This window comes from Mustela putorius, unplaced genomic scaffold, assembly GCF_011764305.1.
Source record: "Mustela putorius furo isolate JIRA1106 unplaced genomic scaffold, ASM1176430v1.1 tig00003899_pilon_pilon_pilon, whole genome shotgun sequence".
Taxonomy (NCBI): Eukaryota; Metazoa; Chordata; class Mammalia; order Carnivora; family Mustelidae; genus Mustela; species Mustela putorius.
The window spans coordinates 18,422,067-18,439,376 of NW_025422048.1; the positions used below are offsets into that span (position 1 = coordinate 18,422,067).

Here is a 17,310-nt window from a genome sequence, read left to right on the forward strand (position 1 = left end):
GGCCAGCATCATCTTGATCCCAAAACCAGGCAAGGATTCCATCAAAAAAGAGAATTACAGACCAATATCTTTGATGAACACAGATGCGAAAATTCTCATCAAAATACTAGCCAATAGGATTCAACAGTACATTAAAAGGATTATTCACCATGACCAAGTGGGATTTATTCCAGGGCTGCAAGGTTGGTTCGACATCCGCAAATCAATCAATGTGATACAACACATTAATAAAAGAAAGAACAAGAACCATATGATACTCTCAATAGATGTTGAAAAAGCATTTGACACAGTACAGCATCCCTTCCTGATCAAAACTCTTCAAAGTGTAGGGATAGAGGGCACATACCTCAATATCATCAAAGCCATTTATGAAAAACCCACCGCAAATATCATTCTCAATGGAGAAAAACTGAAAGCTTTTCTGCTAAGGTCAGGAACACGGCAGGGATGTCCATTATCACCACTGCTATTCAACATAGTACTAGAAGTCCTAGCCTCAGCAATCAGACAACAAAAAGAAATTAAAGGCATCCAAATCAGCAAAGAAGAAGTCAAACTATCACTCTTCGCAGATGATATGATACTATATGTGGAAAACCCAAAAGATTCCCCTCCAAAATTGCTAGAACTTGTACAGGAATTTAGTAAAGTGTCATGATATAAAATCAATGCACAGAAATCAGTTGCATTTCTCTACACCAACAAGAAGACAGAAGAAAGAGAAATTAAGGAGTCAATCCCATTTACAATTGCACCCAAAACTATAAGATACATAGGGATAAACCTAACCAAAGAGGCTAAGAATCTATACTCAGAAAACTATAAAGTACTTATGAAAGAAATTGAGGAAGACACAAAGAAATGGAAAAATGTTCCATGCTCATGGATTGGAAGAACAAATATTGTGAAAATGTCTATGCCACCTAAAGAAATCTACACATTTAATGCAATTCCTATCAAAATCCCACCCATTTTTTTCAAAGAAATGGAACAAATAATCCTAAAATTTATATGGAAAAGACCTCGAATAGCCAAAGGGATATTGAAAAGGAAAGACAGAGTTGGTGGCATCACAATTCCAGACTTCAAGTTCGATTACAAAGCTGTCATCATCAAGACAGCATGGTACTGACACAAAAACAGACACATAGATCAATGGAACAGAATAGAGTGCCCAGAAATAGACCCTCAACTCTATTGTCAACTAATCTTCAACAAAGCAGGAAAGAATGTCCAATGGAAAAAAGACAGCCTCTTCAATAAATGGTGTTGGGAAAATTGGACAGCCACATGCAGAAAAATGAAATTGGACCATTTCCTTACACCACACACAAAAATAGACTCAAAATAGATGAAGGACCTCAATGTGAGAAAGGAATCCATCAAAATCCTTGAGGAGAACACAGGCAGCAACCTCTTCGACCTCAGCCGCAGCAACATCTTCCTAGGAACATCGCCAAAGGCAAGGGAAGCAAGGGCAAAAATGAACTATTGGGATTTCATCAAGATCAAAAGCTTTTGCACAGCAAAAGAAACAGTTAACAAAACCAAAAGACAATGACAGAATGGGAGAAGATATTTGCAAATGACATATCAGATAAAGGGCCAGTGTCCAAAATCTATAAAGAACTTAGCAAACTCAACAGCCAAAGAACAAATAATCCAATCAAGAAATGGGCAGAAGACATGAACAGACATTTCTGCAAAGAAGACATCCAGATGGCCAACAGACACATGAAAAAGTGCTCCACATCACTCGGCATTAGGGAAATACAAATCAAAACCACAGTAAGATATCACCTCACACCAGTCAGAATGGCTAAAATTAACAAGTCAGGAAAGGACAGATGCTGGCGAAGATGCAGAGAAAGGGGAACCCTCCTACACTGTTGGTGGGAATGTAAGCTGGTACAGCCACTCTGGAAAACAGCATGGAGGTTCCTCAAAAAGTTGAAAATAGAACTACCCTATGACCCAGCAATTGCACTACTGGGTATTTACCCTAAAGATACAAACATAGTGATCCGACTCTTAATCTCACAAAACAAACAGGATTGCTGGGGGGAGGGGGGTCGGAAGAGGGGGGTTGGGTTATGGACACTGGGGAGGATATGTGCTATGGTGAGTGCTGTGAAGTGTGTAAACCTGGTGATTCACAGACCTGTACCCCTGGGGATAAAAATACATTATATGTTCATTAAAAATAATAATTAATCAATCAATTAATTAAATTATTAATTAATTAATTAATTTTGAAAAATCAAAAACTTGCCATGGCAAACAACACACCTACACCACAAGCAAAGTTGAAAGACAAAGGACGAATAGGGGACAATATTGGTAACTCACATCATGGGCAAAGGGCTAGTGTTAAAATAGTTCCTAGAGATTGAAGAGAAAAGGACAATAGCCAATATTTTAAAGAGAGTCTATGGAACTGTGTGAACAGAGAGTTCACACAAAAAGAAATCTAAACAGCCCTTAAGCACCTGAAAAGATGCTTAGCTTCTCTCATAAAAAGAAAAATTAAAATTCAGACTTCAAACGGCACTGAGAGGGGCTCCTGGGTAGCTCAGTCAGTTGAGTGTCCAACTCATGATCTCAGCTTAGGAATCGATCATGGGTCATGAGTTCAAGCCTCACGTTGGGCTCTACCCTGGGCATGTATACTATTTAGAAAAAAACAAAACAAAACAAAACAAAAAAGAACTGGATTGGGATTCTTTTTCTTTTTCTCACTTAACAACTTGCAGAAACCCCAAAGTTTGACACCACACTCTGTCGGTGAGCCTGGAGAAAAGAAGCCCTGTCATACACTGTTGGTGGGACTGTGCCCTGCTACAAACCGTGTGCTAGTTTGGTAGGTCTCCCATCAGAGATGAGGTGGGTGGCTTACAACAACAGGAATTTACTTTCTCACCATTCCTGGAGGCTTGAAGTCTGAGATTGAGGGGCCAGCTGGGTTGGTTCCTTCTGAGGCCAGTCTCCTTGGCTTGTAGGTGGCCATCTTCTCTCCCCCATGTCTTACATGGTCTTCCCCTTGTACGTGTCTGTGTCTTCATCTTCTCTACTTAGAAGGACACCAGTCAGATTGGATTAGGGCCCAACCTAATGGCCTTATTTCAGTTCCATTATTTCTTTATAGACCCTATCTCCAAATACAGCCACACTCCGAGAAACTGGGGGTTATGACTTCAGCACATGAATTTAGGGGGATGCAATTCAACCCATAACAAGTTTATGGAGGAAAACTTTGAAATCGCTATCAAAATTACCAACATGTAACTCTTGGCCAGCCATCTTACTTCCGGTGAGTTATCCGAACGCTGTAGCTGCGCACATGTAAGATGACATACGGATGAGGATATTCGTTTCACCCTTGTTTATAATAGCCAAAGTTTGAAAACAACCCACGGCCACCGATGAGGAACCATTTGAATAAACTGTGTTTTACCTCCGTGGTGTAAAATCACAGAGCTGTCAATAGAAACGAGGAAGCTCTCTCCGTGCACGGCTAAAGCGATATACGAAGAAAAGGAAGACACGAAGCAGTGTAATAGCATGCTACCTACATAGAAGAAATATGTTCGGATGTGCTTGTACAGCATTTGCTTAAAGAAACACAGAAAGCTAAATAACTAACAGCAAAAAAACCCGTAATAAAATTGGTTACTGATAGGGGTGCATGGGAAGCCCCCAGAACACGGTGGGCAGAGGGGGAAAACGAAGCTTTTCGGTATATTCCCTTTCACATGGTTTTTGTTTCTAGATCATGTAAATTCAAAACAATTAAAATCATTCTACATAAAAAAAAAATAATAAATAAATAAATAAAATCATTCTACATAAAGCTTCCTAGTTTGGCCATGAGCTTTCTAGTGCCCTATGAGACTAAGGTGAGTACCTAATCCCTTGACTTTGGAGAAGAGCTGTTCTCAGTTTATTCAAGCTTCACCTCAGGATTTCAGACCGTGCTCTTGTGAAATAAAGAAAATCCCCAGGGGTTGCGAATGCTTTCTCTCTTTTTCTTTTCCTTTGAAGAAAGGAACTAGTTTCAGAGGGCTAGAGAGAGTCCAGTTGGATTTGATGTTGACCAAATAGACGAGATTGCCCAGATGCTATCGATCACCAGTGCGGCGCAGCACAAACGCCCTGCTGGGATGGGGGGGGCTGGGTGGGGGTGGGGGCCCCCAAGCGCACGGCATCCAGCTGGAGAAAGCCCCTCTTCCTGTCACAGCTCCCACAGCACTCCAAGCCTGCTTGCAGCCCAACGGCCTCGCCGAGAATGCTACATTTAAAAGTACAGTTTTTGGATGATTCCCAGAAGATTTTTGTGGTTGATGTAAGTGGAAATCACATTGCTATTATTCCTTTATTATTCATTCAATAGTGGTCATTTGTGGACAGCCCATTAGCCGGCGATGTTATGTCTTCTTTAGGACCAAATGAAGGAGGACTGTGGTTTTTAGCTTTGGAAAAAGAAATCTGTGCTTAATATCACAGTGTAGCTTGTGTTTTCCCATTAACCTTTCTTCTAGAACAGGTTCTCTTTCCTCAAGGGACAACAACAGCGAGTTTGGAAGAGATGCTAAATATTTGTAAAAAGACAAAGCAGCAATAACTTATTCGTCTTACCCTGAACGGTATTAGTGCTCACTGAAATAACTTGTGAGTCTCACCCCAGGAACATTTGTGGGGAGAAAAGTATGGTTGTGAGGGAAAGGAGAAGCCGAAGGCTACCCTCCTTTTCTGAAGGAAACCTGGGGGTTTGGCGGAGGGGGGGGGCGTAGAATTATGCAGTCGTAATGAGAACTTCAGGAAGTAATGACAAGTATGAAGAGAAAAATAGGATAAGAGACTATTTAGTTTGATTTAGTACTTATAGTTCAGGGTTCTTAATATAATTCCTAGCTACGAGATGATTGCGTACAATTATACCTCATCTCTTCAAGGAAGAACAAATGTATTAAGCACATCATTTGGGGCTTGTCTTCCAGAATCTTAAGATTCGTACATTTTGATGTAAGGATTCATGTAGGAGCATTTTGAAATGTTCTGTGATTTTATTGGAACAAAAGATGCTATTTTGCTCTCATATTTATATTAGCTACTAACAAGGAACAAGCAGTTCATGTTCTTTGAAATTCGTACAAAACGCCGCTTGTTTTCTTTTATACACAAACTAACAACGGCTGTTGGGTGTGTGGGTAACCCATTTTTCAAATGAGTATTTCATTTTTATTTGAATCATGTGCTTCGTGGGTGATGACTTCATGGCCGTCTCTTCCTTTCACTTCTATTTGCAAAAGGCATTTCTAGGTCCACGGACCTGAATGATTTGTTTTTGTAGCACATAGCTTCCATTATAGGGATGAGGCATTTCCTAGTCTTTCTTGGAACTCTATTTAAAGGGTGGAAAATATCTTTTGAGTAGTTTATCCATTTGCAGGCTGGTGGTGTAGGCTCGTCGTGCTCCCGGACCTGAATGAGTGAGCTGGGAATTCAAAAGACATTGCTTTAGGCTAAGTTTTTAATAGAGATTTCAAGCGACTCAAAGAGAAATCTTTGACCAAAAATGACAGAAGAGCTTTCTGAATATGTAGCTTAAATTCAGATCCAGTTAAATGAGAGGGGGGGGAGGGCGGGGGACAGAGCACCAGAGCTTTATAAAATTCACCTTCTGGGGAACTGGAACCAGTAACAGCAACTGGAAGCCAGCCTGACTTTGCTTCGAGTCGGTCTGTCTCTTTCCAGCTGCGGCACATTGTGTTCCTTGGGAAGATAATGGGAGAGATTTGATACCCAGCAATTCGGGTGTCAGAGCATCTGATCCCTTCTGCCCTGGGAAGGCTCCTCTGTAAGTAGCAATCGTGGTGTCTCCCAGAGTGGCAAGAGCACTGACGGCAGTCCCACGGGCAGCTTCGTCCCGAGGGGCGTGGAACCTTAACTTAGCATCCGTTCGTCCAACACCGTCTTTTCTCCTTAACGACGGGAGACTGATGAGAAGGGGGCGGTAATGATGCTGACGATGATGGTGGGGATGACGGCAACAGCATCGAGTCACGAGTGGCGAACACTTTAAAATAGATAAAGCAATCTCGCCTCCATTAGTTCCCTGGACCCTCCATTCCACCCTGTGAGGGAGGGTAGGGGGAAAGTTCATCTTTGCCCATTTTGCAAATTAACAGGTAAAGCCTCGGGAGCTGAAGTGACTTGTGCTAGATTACGCGGCAGATAAATGCAGAGTGGGGACTTCCAATGCAGAAGTCTTCTCCACTAGTTCATACACAGTGTTCTATCTGGAAGGCTCATCTGTCAGTAGCCTTCTAGTCCTGTATTACTGCTCATGCACAGTATTTATTTTCTATTGCCCTCAAAGCTCATACCTATAGTGAGCCTTTTATGACAATTGTAAACCAATGAGTAGATCCTTCCTTCCTTACACATATTTGAGGAGTTATGAGAGAGAGTGGTTTCTAGAGGCCAGGAAGACCCTGGTGTGAATTTTTTTCATTGACTCAGAAGCTTAAAAAGGTCCCTCAGGGGCACCTGGTTGGCTGTCAGTGGAACATGCAACTCCTGATCTCGGGGTTATGAGTTCGAGCCCCACATGAGATGAAGAGATTACTTAAAAATAAAATCTTTTTTAAAAGTCCCTCAATCCTATTAATAATTCCTTAAAATGCACCCCTGCACCATACGTTGGGAGACTTCAAGTGGGAAAAGGGGGGGAAAAGCAACCTAAACATCCTCTTTCATTAGTACTAATAAAATTTTTTTTAAAGATTTTATGTATTAATTTGAAAGAGAGAGTGGAAGTGTGAGTGGGAGGAGGGGCAGAGAGAGAGAGAAAGGAGAGAGGCACAGACTACTTACTGAGCACAGACCGCCCCCCCAATCATGACCTGAACTGAAATCAAGAGCCCGAAGCTTAAAGTCTGAGTGCCCCAGGTGTCCCCATTAGTACTAATATCTAAAACAGGTGAAGAAATGCTTGGACCCATAGTAAAAAGAACCATTAACAGTGACAGAAAGCCACGCAGAAGGGCTTTTGGTAACAAAGTTGAAGTCTCAAGAGGCATGGATCAGTCCCGGGGAGAATTGTTCTTTAAGATGGAATTTAAGAAAAGAATTGGCTGCACGGGGGAAAAGAATGGTGTCTTGGGCACTGGTGTTGATTTTATAGAAAGTAGCATGGTAGAAATACAACAAGGATGCATGCTCAGGTAGAATAATGTCTCCCGGATGAGACTAACTGACATCTAGAACCCTCTGTTTTTTACTCCTACCCACCCCCCCACAACATTATCTTGATATTTACAATTGGGATGCCAGTGGCACCATTTACAGTGGGACCGGGGACGCTAGGATCCCCCCTCAGTTACATCTGATGCCGAGTATCAGAAGAGTCCGATTTAAAGGAATCGGACCCATGATGCTAATACCTGATGAGCTGATAGGGCAGCCATTTCCTCCAAGGCCCTGTCACTGAGACCTTCCAGTCACCCATTCATTCATTTAGTCTCTGTTCTAGACCCTGAGACAGCCTGGCTCTTCGAAGTTTCTTTGCATATCTATACTCTGAGGTTCTATGTGTTGATTTTATAGATGAACTCTCTGAAAATATTAGTCAAACTTTTCCTTTATGCATTTCCAAGAGTATTTGGGGCGATGCAGGATAGATACAGATACAATTCAGAATTGCTGGCATGTGCCTACTAAACTGTAATCCAATGAGGAAAAATGTGTTTAGTGAAAAGAAACCTCATCTTACTTTTCAAGGTGTCATATTTATTTGATAAAATTGATCATTTTCAAATATCGACACCATCCCTAGTGTCGCACTGATCCTTCAATGACAGAGAAGGACTCGATCTACAGAATGATGATGGGAGTAGACAGTCAGGAGGAGAAATGAAACAAGGTCATTACTTTTTAAAAATAATTTCAGATTTTAGTGTAAATTCAGTTTTGCCTCTTCAACATGAGGACCAGGACTCTTCGTGAGAGAAAAATGGAGGATGAGACCAAAGCTGAGGCCTTCTGAGCTTTCAGAAAAAAGTAGAGGAGGTCAGGTGTCCAGCTCGAGGTTGAATCATCCCAACACCCACAGGTGCCAGGTGCAGTTGTGTCCTTGGAGGCTGACCTTCCTTTAAGCCTAATGTTTGTTTATCTCTGGGTTAGACCGTGAGTTTCAAGGTAAATAATCCCATCACCATATCTGACAGATTTCTGTCTGATATCTCCCCCACCTTCCTGCACCCCACTCCCTGAACCTGACACAGTTCTACCTTGGTAGAAGCATGGTGGAGGGGAAGAAAAGCTGTTGTTGGTGAATTTCCAAAAGCACACTTTGTTTCAATGGTTTCTAGAACCCAAAGTCCAAAGAAGAGGTCTGAAACCTCTCAGATCTTACATTTTACCCGATTGCTAAGTGACAGCATTGACCACTGCAGTGGGTACCTCGTGGCTTACCCAGGGAGAGAAGGTAACGAGTCAGCTTACCTCAATCCCTTGGGAACCCCTCAAAAGTCCACCGGGCCTCATTCTCTGGAAGAGGCAGAGGGGAAGCCGTGCCAGGACTAAGCACTGTTCAAGCTAAATAAGAAAGCAAAGAACTGTCCAGGAATTTTTCTTTTTTTTTGGTAGTGGTATTTACCTTTGGTTGTTTGTCCAGGAGGTGGTTTTTCAATTTATAATGATGAGGGATCTTTTGTACCTCTGTCAACAGTTAGATGTTATATGTCAATAGACATGCCACCCCTTCCGAAGGCAAAGCTTTGCAAACTCCCAATGAGATGGAATTGCGCCAGTGTAAGTAGAATGTACCTGGATTTAGGGCTACAAGAACTGCATGGTTTTAGTGTGTAATCTTGGTCCAGTCACTTAACCCCTTAACTCCCTGAGCTGTTGTGAGAAGTCATAGAAATTATATAATGTGCATTTGGAATCTCATAAAACAGGGTAAATTAGACTCTGCCCCTTATAAGCTGTGTGGCCTTGGGCAAGTCACTTGGCCTATCTGAAACTGAGTTCTGTCAACTCTGAAAACTTGGACTGGGGCGCCCGGGTTGCTCAGTCAGTTAAGCAGCGGCCTTCAGCTCAGGTCATGACCTGAGGATCCTGGGCTCAAGACTCCTGTTGGGCTGCCTGATCGGCGGGGAGCCTGCTTCTCCCTCTCCCTCTGCCCTTCCCCTGATCATGCTCACTCTCTACATGCTGGAGGTGCCAGGGAGAGTCTGGATGATAGTTTCAAGTTCAGTGGTGCCAATGTTAGTCAGCCTCTGTGCTAACCCATACTGCCCACTATCACAGTATTCCAGCCTGATAGGGAATGGTGGAGACAGGAAGGACGGATACAGAGATGCTAATGAGGTAGAATTTCTAGAAGCAAATGATGCTGGTCCGGATACAGGAGATGACCTTCAAATTCCTGCCTCAGGCCACCGGTTGCATGGGGGCCCCCATTCACCAAGATGAAGAACAGAATGAAAGGAGCATGTTTAGGGTGGGCAATAATGAGTTCTGTTTGGATTTATCGATGGCGTTATGGAAAGAAAGAGTTCTGGTCCCAGCCCTGGCAGCCTTAAGCAGAGGAACGTCATGATCTCAGGGTGAGTCCCCTTAGCTCTCTGGGATAATCATAGCACCTACCTCATGAAGTCGCTGTGAAGACAAATGAAATGACCAGATTCCTGACCCAAAGTACAGAGTCAAAGCATGTTAATTCTGCACCCCCACCCTGCCCTTGCTTACAGACCTTTGGACTTCTACACTTGGCAAATCGACAGGGATCAGCCCTGATTTTACAGCCTACCTCCAGGCAAATAGCTCTTTCCCCAGGTCTGCCTTCCTCTGGGACTTCCTGGGGTTAATTTATCCCGCCTTTCTAGCAGTTTGCCCTTTGCTTAGTCAGCAGCCACTGTGGGGGAGGGGATTTGCTCTTCCCCCTGGAACCATTAATCCTGGGAGGGTCCCTAAGAACTGTCTAGAGTTACCTAAAATAATGTTAGGCTTCCTTTAAGGAAGCAGATGGAAATTGCCAAACCCTTTGTGTTTACCTACATTTTAAATTAGTCTGTGGTCACTACTCATAGTTAATCATGATAACAGTACCCCTGGCTAATAACCACAGATCTGATATATTCACAGCCTACATTGTACGTATGTTTTGCTTGGACTATCGTGTGTAATTTTTACACAAATCAGCGAAGGAGCACTGTCTAGGGTAATTATATAACTCTCTGTTGTAGTGGGTTTTCTCATCTGTAAAATGAGGATAACATTAGTTAGCCACTCCATAGGATTGCTACAAAGGTTGGATGAATTAATACACATGAAACACTTAGAACAACACCAGTAAGTGCTATAAAAGTGTTTGCCACACCAATGCCTTATGGAAACTGGCTCCAAATTTAGAGGGTGAACACATGTACTGATATTTATGTCCAAGCAGGAGGAAGGTTTGGAATGAGGATAAGGCCTGGACTATTATTATAAAAATAATAAAAATCCCCAATTTACAAGCATGTAAAGTGAGGTACAGAGAGGTCAACTTAGGCAAGGTCACTGTGCTGTTTAAGTTCATGGGTGAGCCAGGGTTCAAGCCCCAGTCTGCGTAGCTTGAAAACCTTGGCTTGTCATTCTTTAGGTGGTAGGTTTACGGCTCAAGCGGAATCACTCTAGGTTTGGTTTAGGGCTCAAGTCGGGGTGTGTGGGGGGGTCGCTGTAGGTGTGGTTTATAGCTCAAGTGGGGTCACTGTAGGAGTCGTGAAGCTTCCTGGTTTTCCAGAACCTCGTGATGTACCCTCTAGTTCCGAGCAGCCTGGCCCAGGCAGGCGTTCCATCGGTGCCAGATGACAGACTGCCTGTCTCAACTCATACCACGCCATGCCTGTGCAAAGAACTCCGAGGAGCATCCAAACCACGTCAGAAAAACTATCCTGCAATGTTCATAGCATCCCAGCCTAGCCAATGGAGGCCGTTTCTTTGCCAGGGATTTATTTGTCATTACAGGGGGCCCCAGCTGCCTGATGAATGCCTTTGTTTAAACTACTGAGTTTGCTTTGCCCCTCATAGCCTAAGGTTTGTTGATTCAGAGAATAAATTGAACTGAAAAAGAAAGAAAGTGCTTGTGCTTTGTCTGGCCCCGGGCCAGGCTGAGCAGCAGGCCAAGAGGGGTTTGGGTGCTGCCCCGCCCACTCCTTTAGGGGCCCCGGGCCTTCTGCTGTCACCTGGCTGCCAGCCTTCCCTCTAGATGCTCCATCTCAGAGAAGAGGCCTGAACTCAAGCCTCCCACCCCCCGCTGCTTGCTGCCAGGCCCCTCTCCCCGCATCCCTGCATCTGAGAGGAGGAGGGAACCTGAACTCCAGAGCGCTGGAGGCACTGGGGGCGGGAACTGGGAACTCTTTCTGGAGCTGGTGGGTGGTGGTTGGGTGCTCGTTCAAGTCTGCACTCGTGGGAATCTCTGCAAAGAGTTTCAGTGAGTTGGGGCTTTGCCACTCCACCTCTCATCCGGGTGCAAGGCCCGGCCCACCGTGTGCACCACCCCCGCCCCATCTCAGGGAGGACTAGCCTAGGCTCCCCCGCCCCCCCCCCGCAGCTAAAGCCCTCTGGGGGCTTCTCTGAATGCAACGCTAAAGGGCAAGATTCCCCTGAATTCTGTAGGATTTTCTCTCTTTCTTTCAAATGCCCTTGACCGCGCAGTTGCATTATCGGCCTGTCACGAATCCGAACCTATTATGCGAATAAGAGCTCAGCCCTCACTGGCGCTTTAAGCCAAGGCTGTTGTCAATTGCACCCATAGCAATTCTTCGAATTGCCAGTGCCATCTGGGGATCAAAAGGGGACGGCCTGAGGAGCAGAACCACCTGTGAGGTGGCCTGACTGAGCCAGCAATTCCTTAAAAGGACCCGGGTCCTGTCATCCCAGCTGCTGAGAGCAGTGCTGGCCTTCGGGAGACGAAACACTTTTTCCCAGACTGTCAGATCTGGAAGAACATTCGGTTAGACCAGTTCTACCGTGGGAGAGATCCACCCTTAGCTGATCATTTGCACCTGGGGAGGTCCTGGGGGATTGGCCAATCAAGTGTCTAGGCGAGGCAGCACGGGGAAGATCTGCAAAGCTCAGGAAGAATGGAAGGTGACAGGCGTTCAGGGGGGCACTTCTCCGGGGGCTGTGGAACTCTCTGATGTAGAACTTGTCTGTTCTAAACACAGCTGCTCTGCAAAAGCTGCAATTATTTACCCCCACAGGATCTTACTCCAGCCCTCTTTGCTCTATTCCCTGTCTTCTCCTTTAACCACTTCCTCCTTCTCTTCGGGGTCCAAGGTGTGGGGCCAGAGAGGGGTGGTCTGTCTGGGTGAGCTGACCCCAGGCCCTGGAAGCAGTTAGGCGCGCGGCACCTCACCACTAATCGCCGGGCTTAGCTGTCTTAAACAAAAGGTCCTTTGTCCTCTGAGATTCGTTCTATGATTATGAAATTCACCTTTCAACAGACTTGAACAAAGACAAAGTTTCTCCAGAATTTTACACCAGAACGTTTTAAGTGATTGCAAGAGATCCATCACAAAGTTACTGTCAATTGCCTTTGGTGCTCTGAGATACCATTTCCTGACCTGTGTTCCAGGAATTTCCACTTACATTATGCCATTCAATTGTGAGTTAATAAGTGTGGTAAATAGGTATGATTACACGACTTTGTTCATTCATCAGTCAGTTGACAAGTTCTTAGGAGCCTTCCCTGCGTCCGTGCACCGTGTTGGCTACTGAGGATGCAGAGAAAAGTAAGAAATAGTGCCTGACCTCAAAGACTCATGGAAGAGCCAGAAATGCAAACAGGTACCCACACTACAGTGTGACATGTGCAAATGACAGCAGCAAGGATGGTGTTTGAATGACACAAAAGAAGAGGGGCAACTAACCCAGACCAAAGTGTGCGTGTTGAGGGGTCGGTCAGAAAGGTTTCCTTGACGGAGATGATCTCTGTCTTAAGCCATCATGATTAGTACTAATTACTGCGCGGCGGAGAGGGAGTTGGACTAGAGTTGAAGGTTGGTCCAGACAAAGGGAGAAACACAGGGAAAGGCCTGGGGAGGAGCTCAGTCTGACCGGATCCTGCCGCGGAGGGCAGAGGGTTCTCGGAGAGCCATGAGAGGCAGAGATGAGTTAGGAGAGAAAAGCATGAGCCAAGTCATACAAAGGGATGTTTCAAATGAAGAAACTAAGGTTCAACAAGGTTAAAAACGAGCCCAAGTTCATACAACTGCAAGTAAGTACTTGTGTTGACTGTAGAGCCCCCCCCCTCCTTTCCCTACAGCCTGCTGCCTCCAGACTTCCCAGCAGCAAGTCTGGGTTCGCAAACTGCTTTCGCTGCTTTACCCAGCAAGGGCGACGCCGCCATGATCTTTTTCACGATTTATATTTGTATTTCGGTATTTAATTAAAATCTGATACAGAAGTTAAACTCTCTAATATTTCACTGAAAGTCCCAGACAAGGTGGGATCGGGAGGGAGACAAACCACAAGAGACTCTTAATCTCACAAAACAAACTGAGGGTTGCGGGGTGAGGAGGGGGGAGTGGGGGAGAGGGGGGTGGGGTGATGGACATTGGGGAGGGTATGTGCTATGGTCAGTGCTGTGAAGTGTGTAAGCCTGACGATTCACAGACCTGTACCCCTGGGGCTACTAATATATTATATATTAATAAAAATAATTAATTAAAAAAAAGAAAGTCTCAGACAAAAATAAGACAAACAGCCAACAAGGCAACCTAAATAAGCCGAGGAACTCTACTGCTGGATAAACGTCTCCTAAGGAATGATTAAGGTTGTGTTCCAAGATGGAGGTACATCATCGTAGTGTTTGCAATAGCTAACAGGAGGAAACGATGTATGTGTCCATCATGTAGGTGGTTTCCTATACAGTAACTAAGGATGGTATTCAGTTTTTTTATATAAGATTTTATTTTTAAATAATCTCTACACCCAATGTGGGGCTCGAATTCACAACACAAAGATCAAGAGTTGCATGCTCTACCAAGCGAGGCAGCCAGGTGCCCCTACTAATGATGATATTTATAATATAATGCTAACTTTTTAAAAATCTAGTGACCAGAAAGTGTTATTATATCACGTGAATTGGGAGTTATCTGGAAAGCTTTACCCTAAGGTCCTAATACTGTCTGTCTTTTGATGGATGAGATTATAAATACTTTATTTCTTCCTCTAGCTTTTCTGCTTCTTTTTTACCCTGCTTTTTAAATGAGCATATTTTGATTCTGAATGGGGGTGGAGAAGAACCCTCAAAAACAATGAAAAGGGGGGCGCCTGGGTGGCTCAGTGGGTTAAAGCCTCTGCCTTCAGCTCAGGTCATGATCCCAGTGTCCTGGGATCGAGCCCCGCATCAGGTTCGCTGCTCCATGCAGGGCCTGCTTCCTCCTCTCTCTCTGCCTTCCTCTCTGCCTACTTGTGATCTCTGTCTGTCAAATGAATAAAATCTTAAAAAAAAAAAAAAACAATGAAAAGAGGGTGCCTGGGGGCTCAGTTAAGTGTCTGACTCTTGATCCCAGCTCAGGTCTTTTTTGATCTCAGGATGGTGAATTCACGTTGGGCCCAGCGGGGATCCCACTTAAAAAGAAAACAATGAAAGAAACTTCATTTCTATAATAATGGTGCTGTATGAGGTCCATTTCCCTCATAAGCAATCAAATTAGGGATTTTCTTTCAAAATGGCTGGGTCACATGTTCCAATCTGCTCACACCCACACCTGCCTCAAAGTATCAACCCCATTGCCAGTAGTCCACAGTTACTACTCAACTCCTTTCCAATCTAAAAAGTAATCATAAAAGCTAATACACATTACAAGAACATTTATTATGTACTAGGCACTAGTATCAGTATTTTACACATATTAGCTCATTGAAATCCTCGGTGAAGTAGATGCTATTAATATCCCCATTTGACAGATGAGCAATCTGGGCAGAGAAGTATAGTGAGTGGTTGAAACAGAATTTGCACGGGACTTCTGGGTTAAGAACTCATTCAGTTGACTACCATATCCAGTCTTTACAGCTTGTCTTTCAGGAGTCACTGTGCTGGTGTTATCTTGGTATTGATGCCTCCTCAGTGGTTAGGGCTTGTGTGTGTGCTCGGCGAGGTGATGCCGAAAACCAGCTCAGCAGCTTCAGGGGAAACTGACTGGGGGTAAGCAGGACCTGACATAGTTATCAGGGGCTTTCGTGGGACAGATGGACAATGGAAACAGTTCTCACAAATGGACAGGGTTAGAGAGACAAGGTTTAGGGTGTCTGAGAATTACATGAGGCAATCAGGACAGGTCGTTCTTTGGGGCTCAGTGTTGTGGGGGGTATCCTTCCAAAAGGGCACCATTAGTTGTCTTAATCTGGTGAAGTCAGAGACTGTCTGTAGTATATGGTCAGCACCAGCCTGGAAACATAGTAGATGCTCAAAAACTATCCGCTGAAGCAATGAAAGAATGAATTGTCTTCTTGTTCTCAGCTGCCAGGCAGCTAATCCCTGCTCCGATGAGCTCACTGATAAAATGTCAGGTAAGAAAACCTTCTAGGAAATCAAGTCTTAAGTCAGGGGGGATGTGGAACAAACCTTTCATATACTACAGTAACAAAATTTCCCTGGACTAAACCTGCACCCAGGTAAAACCATGTGGTCACGGGAAACCGTCACTGACTGCCAGAGATGAGAAATGCTATGATTGGGCTTCCCCAAAGTTCAACAAAGGAGAGGTCGTGTCCTCTCCTGATAGCCTGCATAAGCTCTCCAAGTCTGTTTGGAGATGCCACCAACATGCCTGTTCGATTCCACATTTGTAGGAATGTGGGGTAGAGCCTCCTCAGCCGGGACGAGCAGATGTCAAGTTCAACATTCAGAAAGGAGGAGTATTTTTGGTTTTGATTTATAAACATCAATGAGTCAACTTCACCAGATCCTTCTGCACAGATAATCGCACCTAAGAAATAAGGAGCAAGATATGGGAGTGTGGGATTTGGGATTGTGCAACTAATTTTAAGACCCAAAGGTTAATATCTCTTGGGACCCCCGTTTCCCACTGAGGATGGCTCGTGACAATTCCTGCCGCTACTTCCTTCCCAGCTTCCCCCAGTTCTACATTTTGCAAGTGAAACCATGCTTTGTCTTTCTTTCTTGAATGCTAGAACTTTAGAGGTCCAGTAGTTAAAAATATATATGAATGCAAATTGTTCTGGGCTTGGCCGTGCTTGTCCCTGCGTGCAGTAAGAGAATCCCAGACAACCGCTTTGAGTTAGGCTGCACATCCCAATGACAACAGATCTGCCATATTGAAATAGCCCGGAGGAGGGAGGATGGCAGAGGTCTGCAAACCTGGTATCAGCCCCCGACTAAGTCCGACTGAGAAGAATATGTAACCACCAGGCTTTGGGTTGGCAGAGCCCAGGTTGCCGCAAGACCCCCATGCATGGGTGAGTCAGCACTCAGGACTTGGATGGCTATACACAGGGTGGACTAGAAGGAAAGGGGCAGAATGCAGCCTGCAGGCCCAGGAGTTCGGTGATACCGCTAAGCCACGGGCTCAGCAAATCTCACCTGTGTGCATGATGCAAGGTGAAGATCAAGCAAGAGGAGGGCGGAGCCTGGTGGAACCGAGCCAGCTGCCACGGCGGGGAGCCAGCAGCAAACGGCAGCAGCCCAAGTCAGAGACTAGGCGAGTGAGGGTCAGGAACTCAGACAGACGTCTAAGAAGGGAAAGAGGAACAAAACCTTGAGGGTGGAGCTTGGCAAGATGCCAAGTTGGGTCTGAGTCAGGAGCCCCTTACTTGCTTCTTGCTGCAGGGCAGAGCTGGTCTCTTGGTGTAGTCCGCAGGTGTCGAAAACGCCAGCACACCTGGCTAACGTGGGGGTGTTGACGGGGTGTGGGAACGAGACGCTCGGTGGCAGGGAAATTAGCCTGAGTGATAGTTCATATGACCTCACGTCTTGCTAATCAGTTAAAAGCCCTTAGAAATTCATTATTATTTTTCCACTTTCACATCCAGCTTTAATACGTGATAAGACATACATTCGTTATGGAAAGATTGGAAAATTCTGGCAATAAAAAGAAAAAAGTAAAATCCCAATAAAACTCCACCACCTAGATTTTTAACATTTTGGTATATATTTTATACACTGATCTACTATGTTCTTAGGGATCCCCAAACTTCACATGTGCCTCCCCCACTCCATTTAGTTTGGCAGACTTTTCTGGATATATTTTTAAAAGATTCTCTGTTCAGACAGCACAGCTTCTCCACAGT

General features: G+C 44.7%; 1 protein-coding gene across 1 annotated transcript in view; it reads left to right on the forward strand.

Annotated features, from left to right (window-relative positions):
• Window positions 1–4,072: 4,072 nt before the first annotated feature.
• FRMD7 (FERM domain containing 7) overlaps window positions 4,073–17,310 on the forward strand; it is a 47,635-nt gene continuing 34,397 nt past the window's right edge. Inside the window, exon 1 of the mRNA XM_004778721.3 lies at window positions 4,073–4,342. Within this exon, the coding sequence (XP_004778778.1) occupies window positions 4,286–4,342 (57 nt within the window). The 5' untranslated portion in view covers window positions 4,073–4,285. The remainder of the gene's footprint in view (window positions 4,343–17,310) is intronic.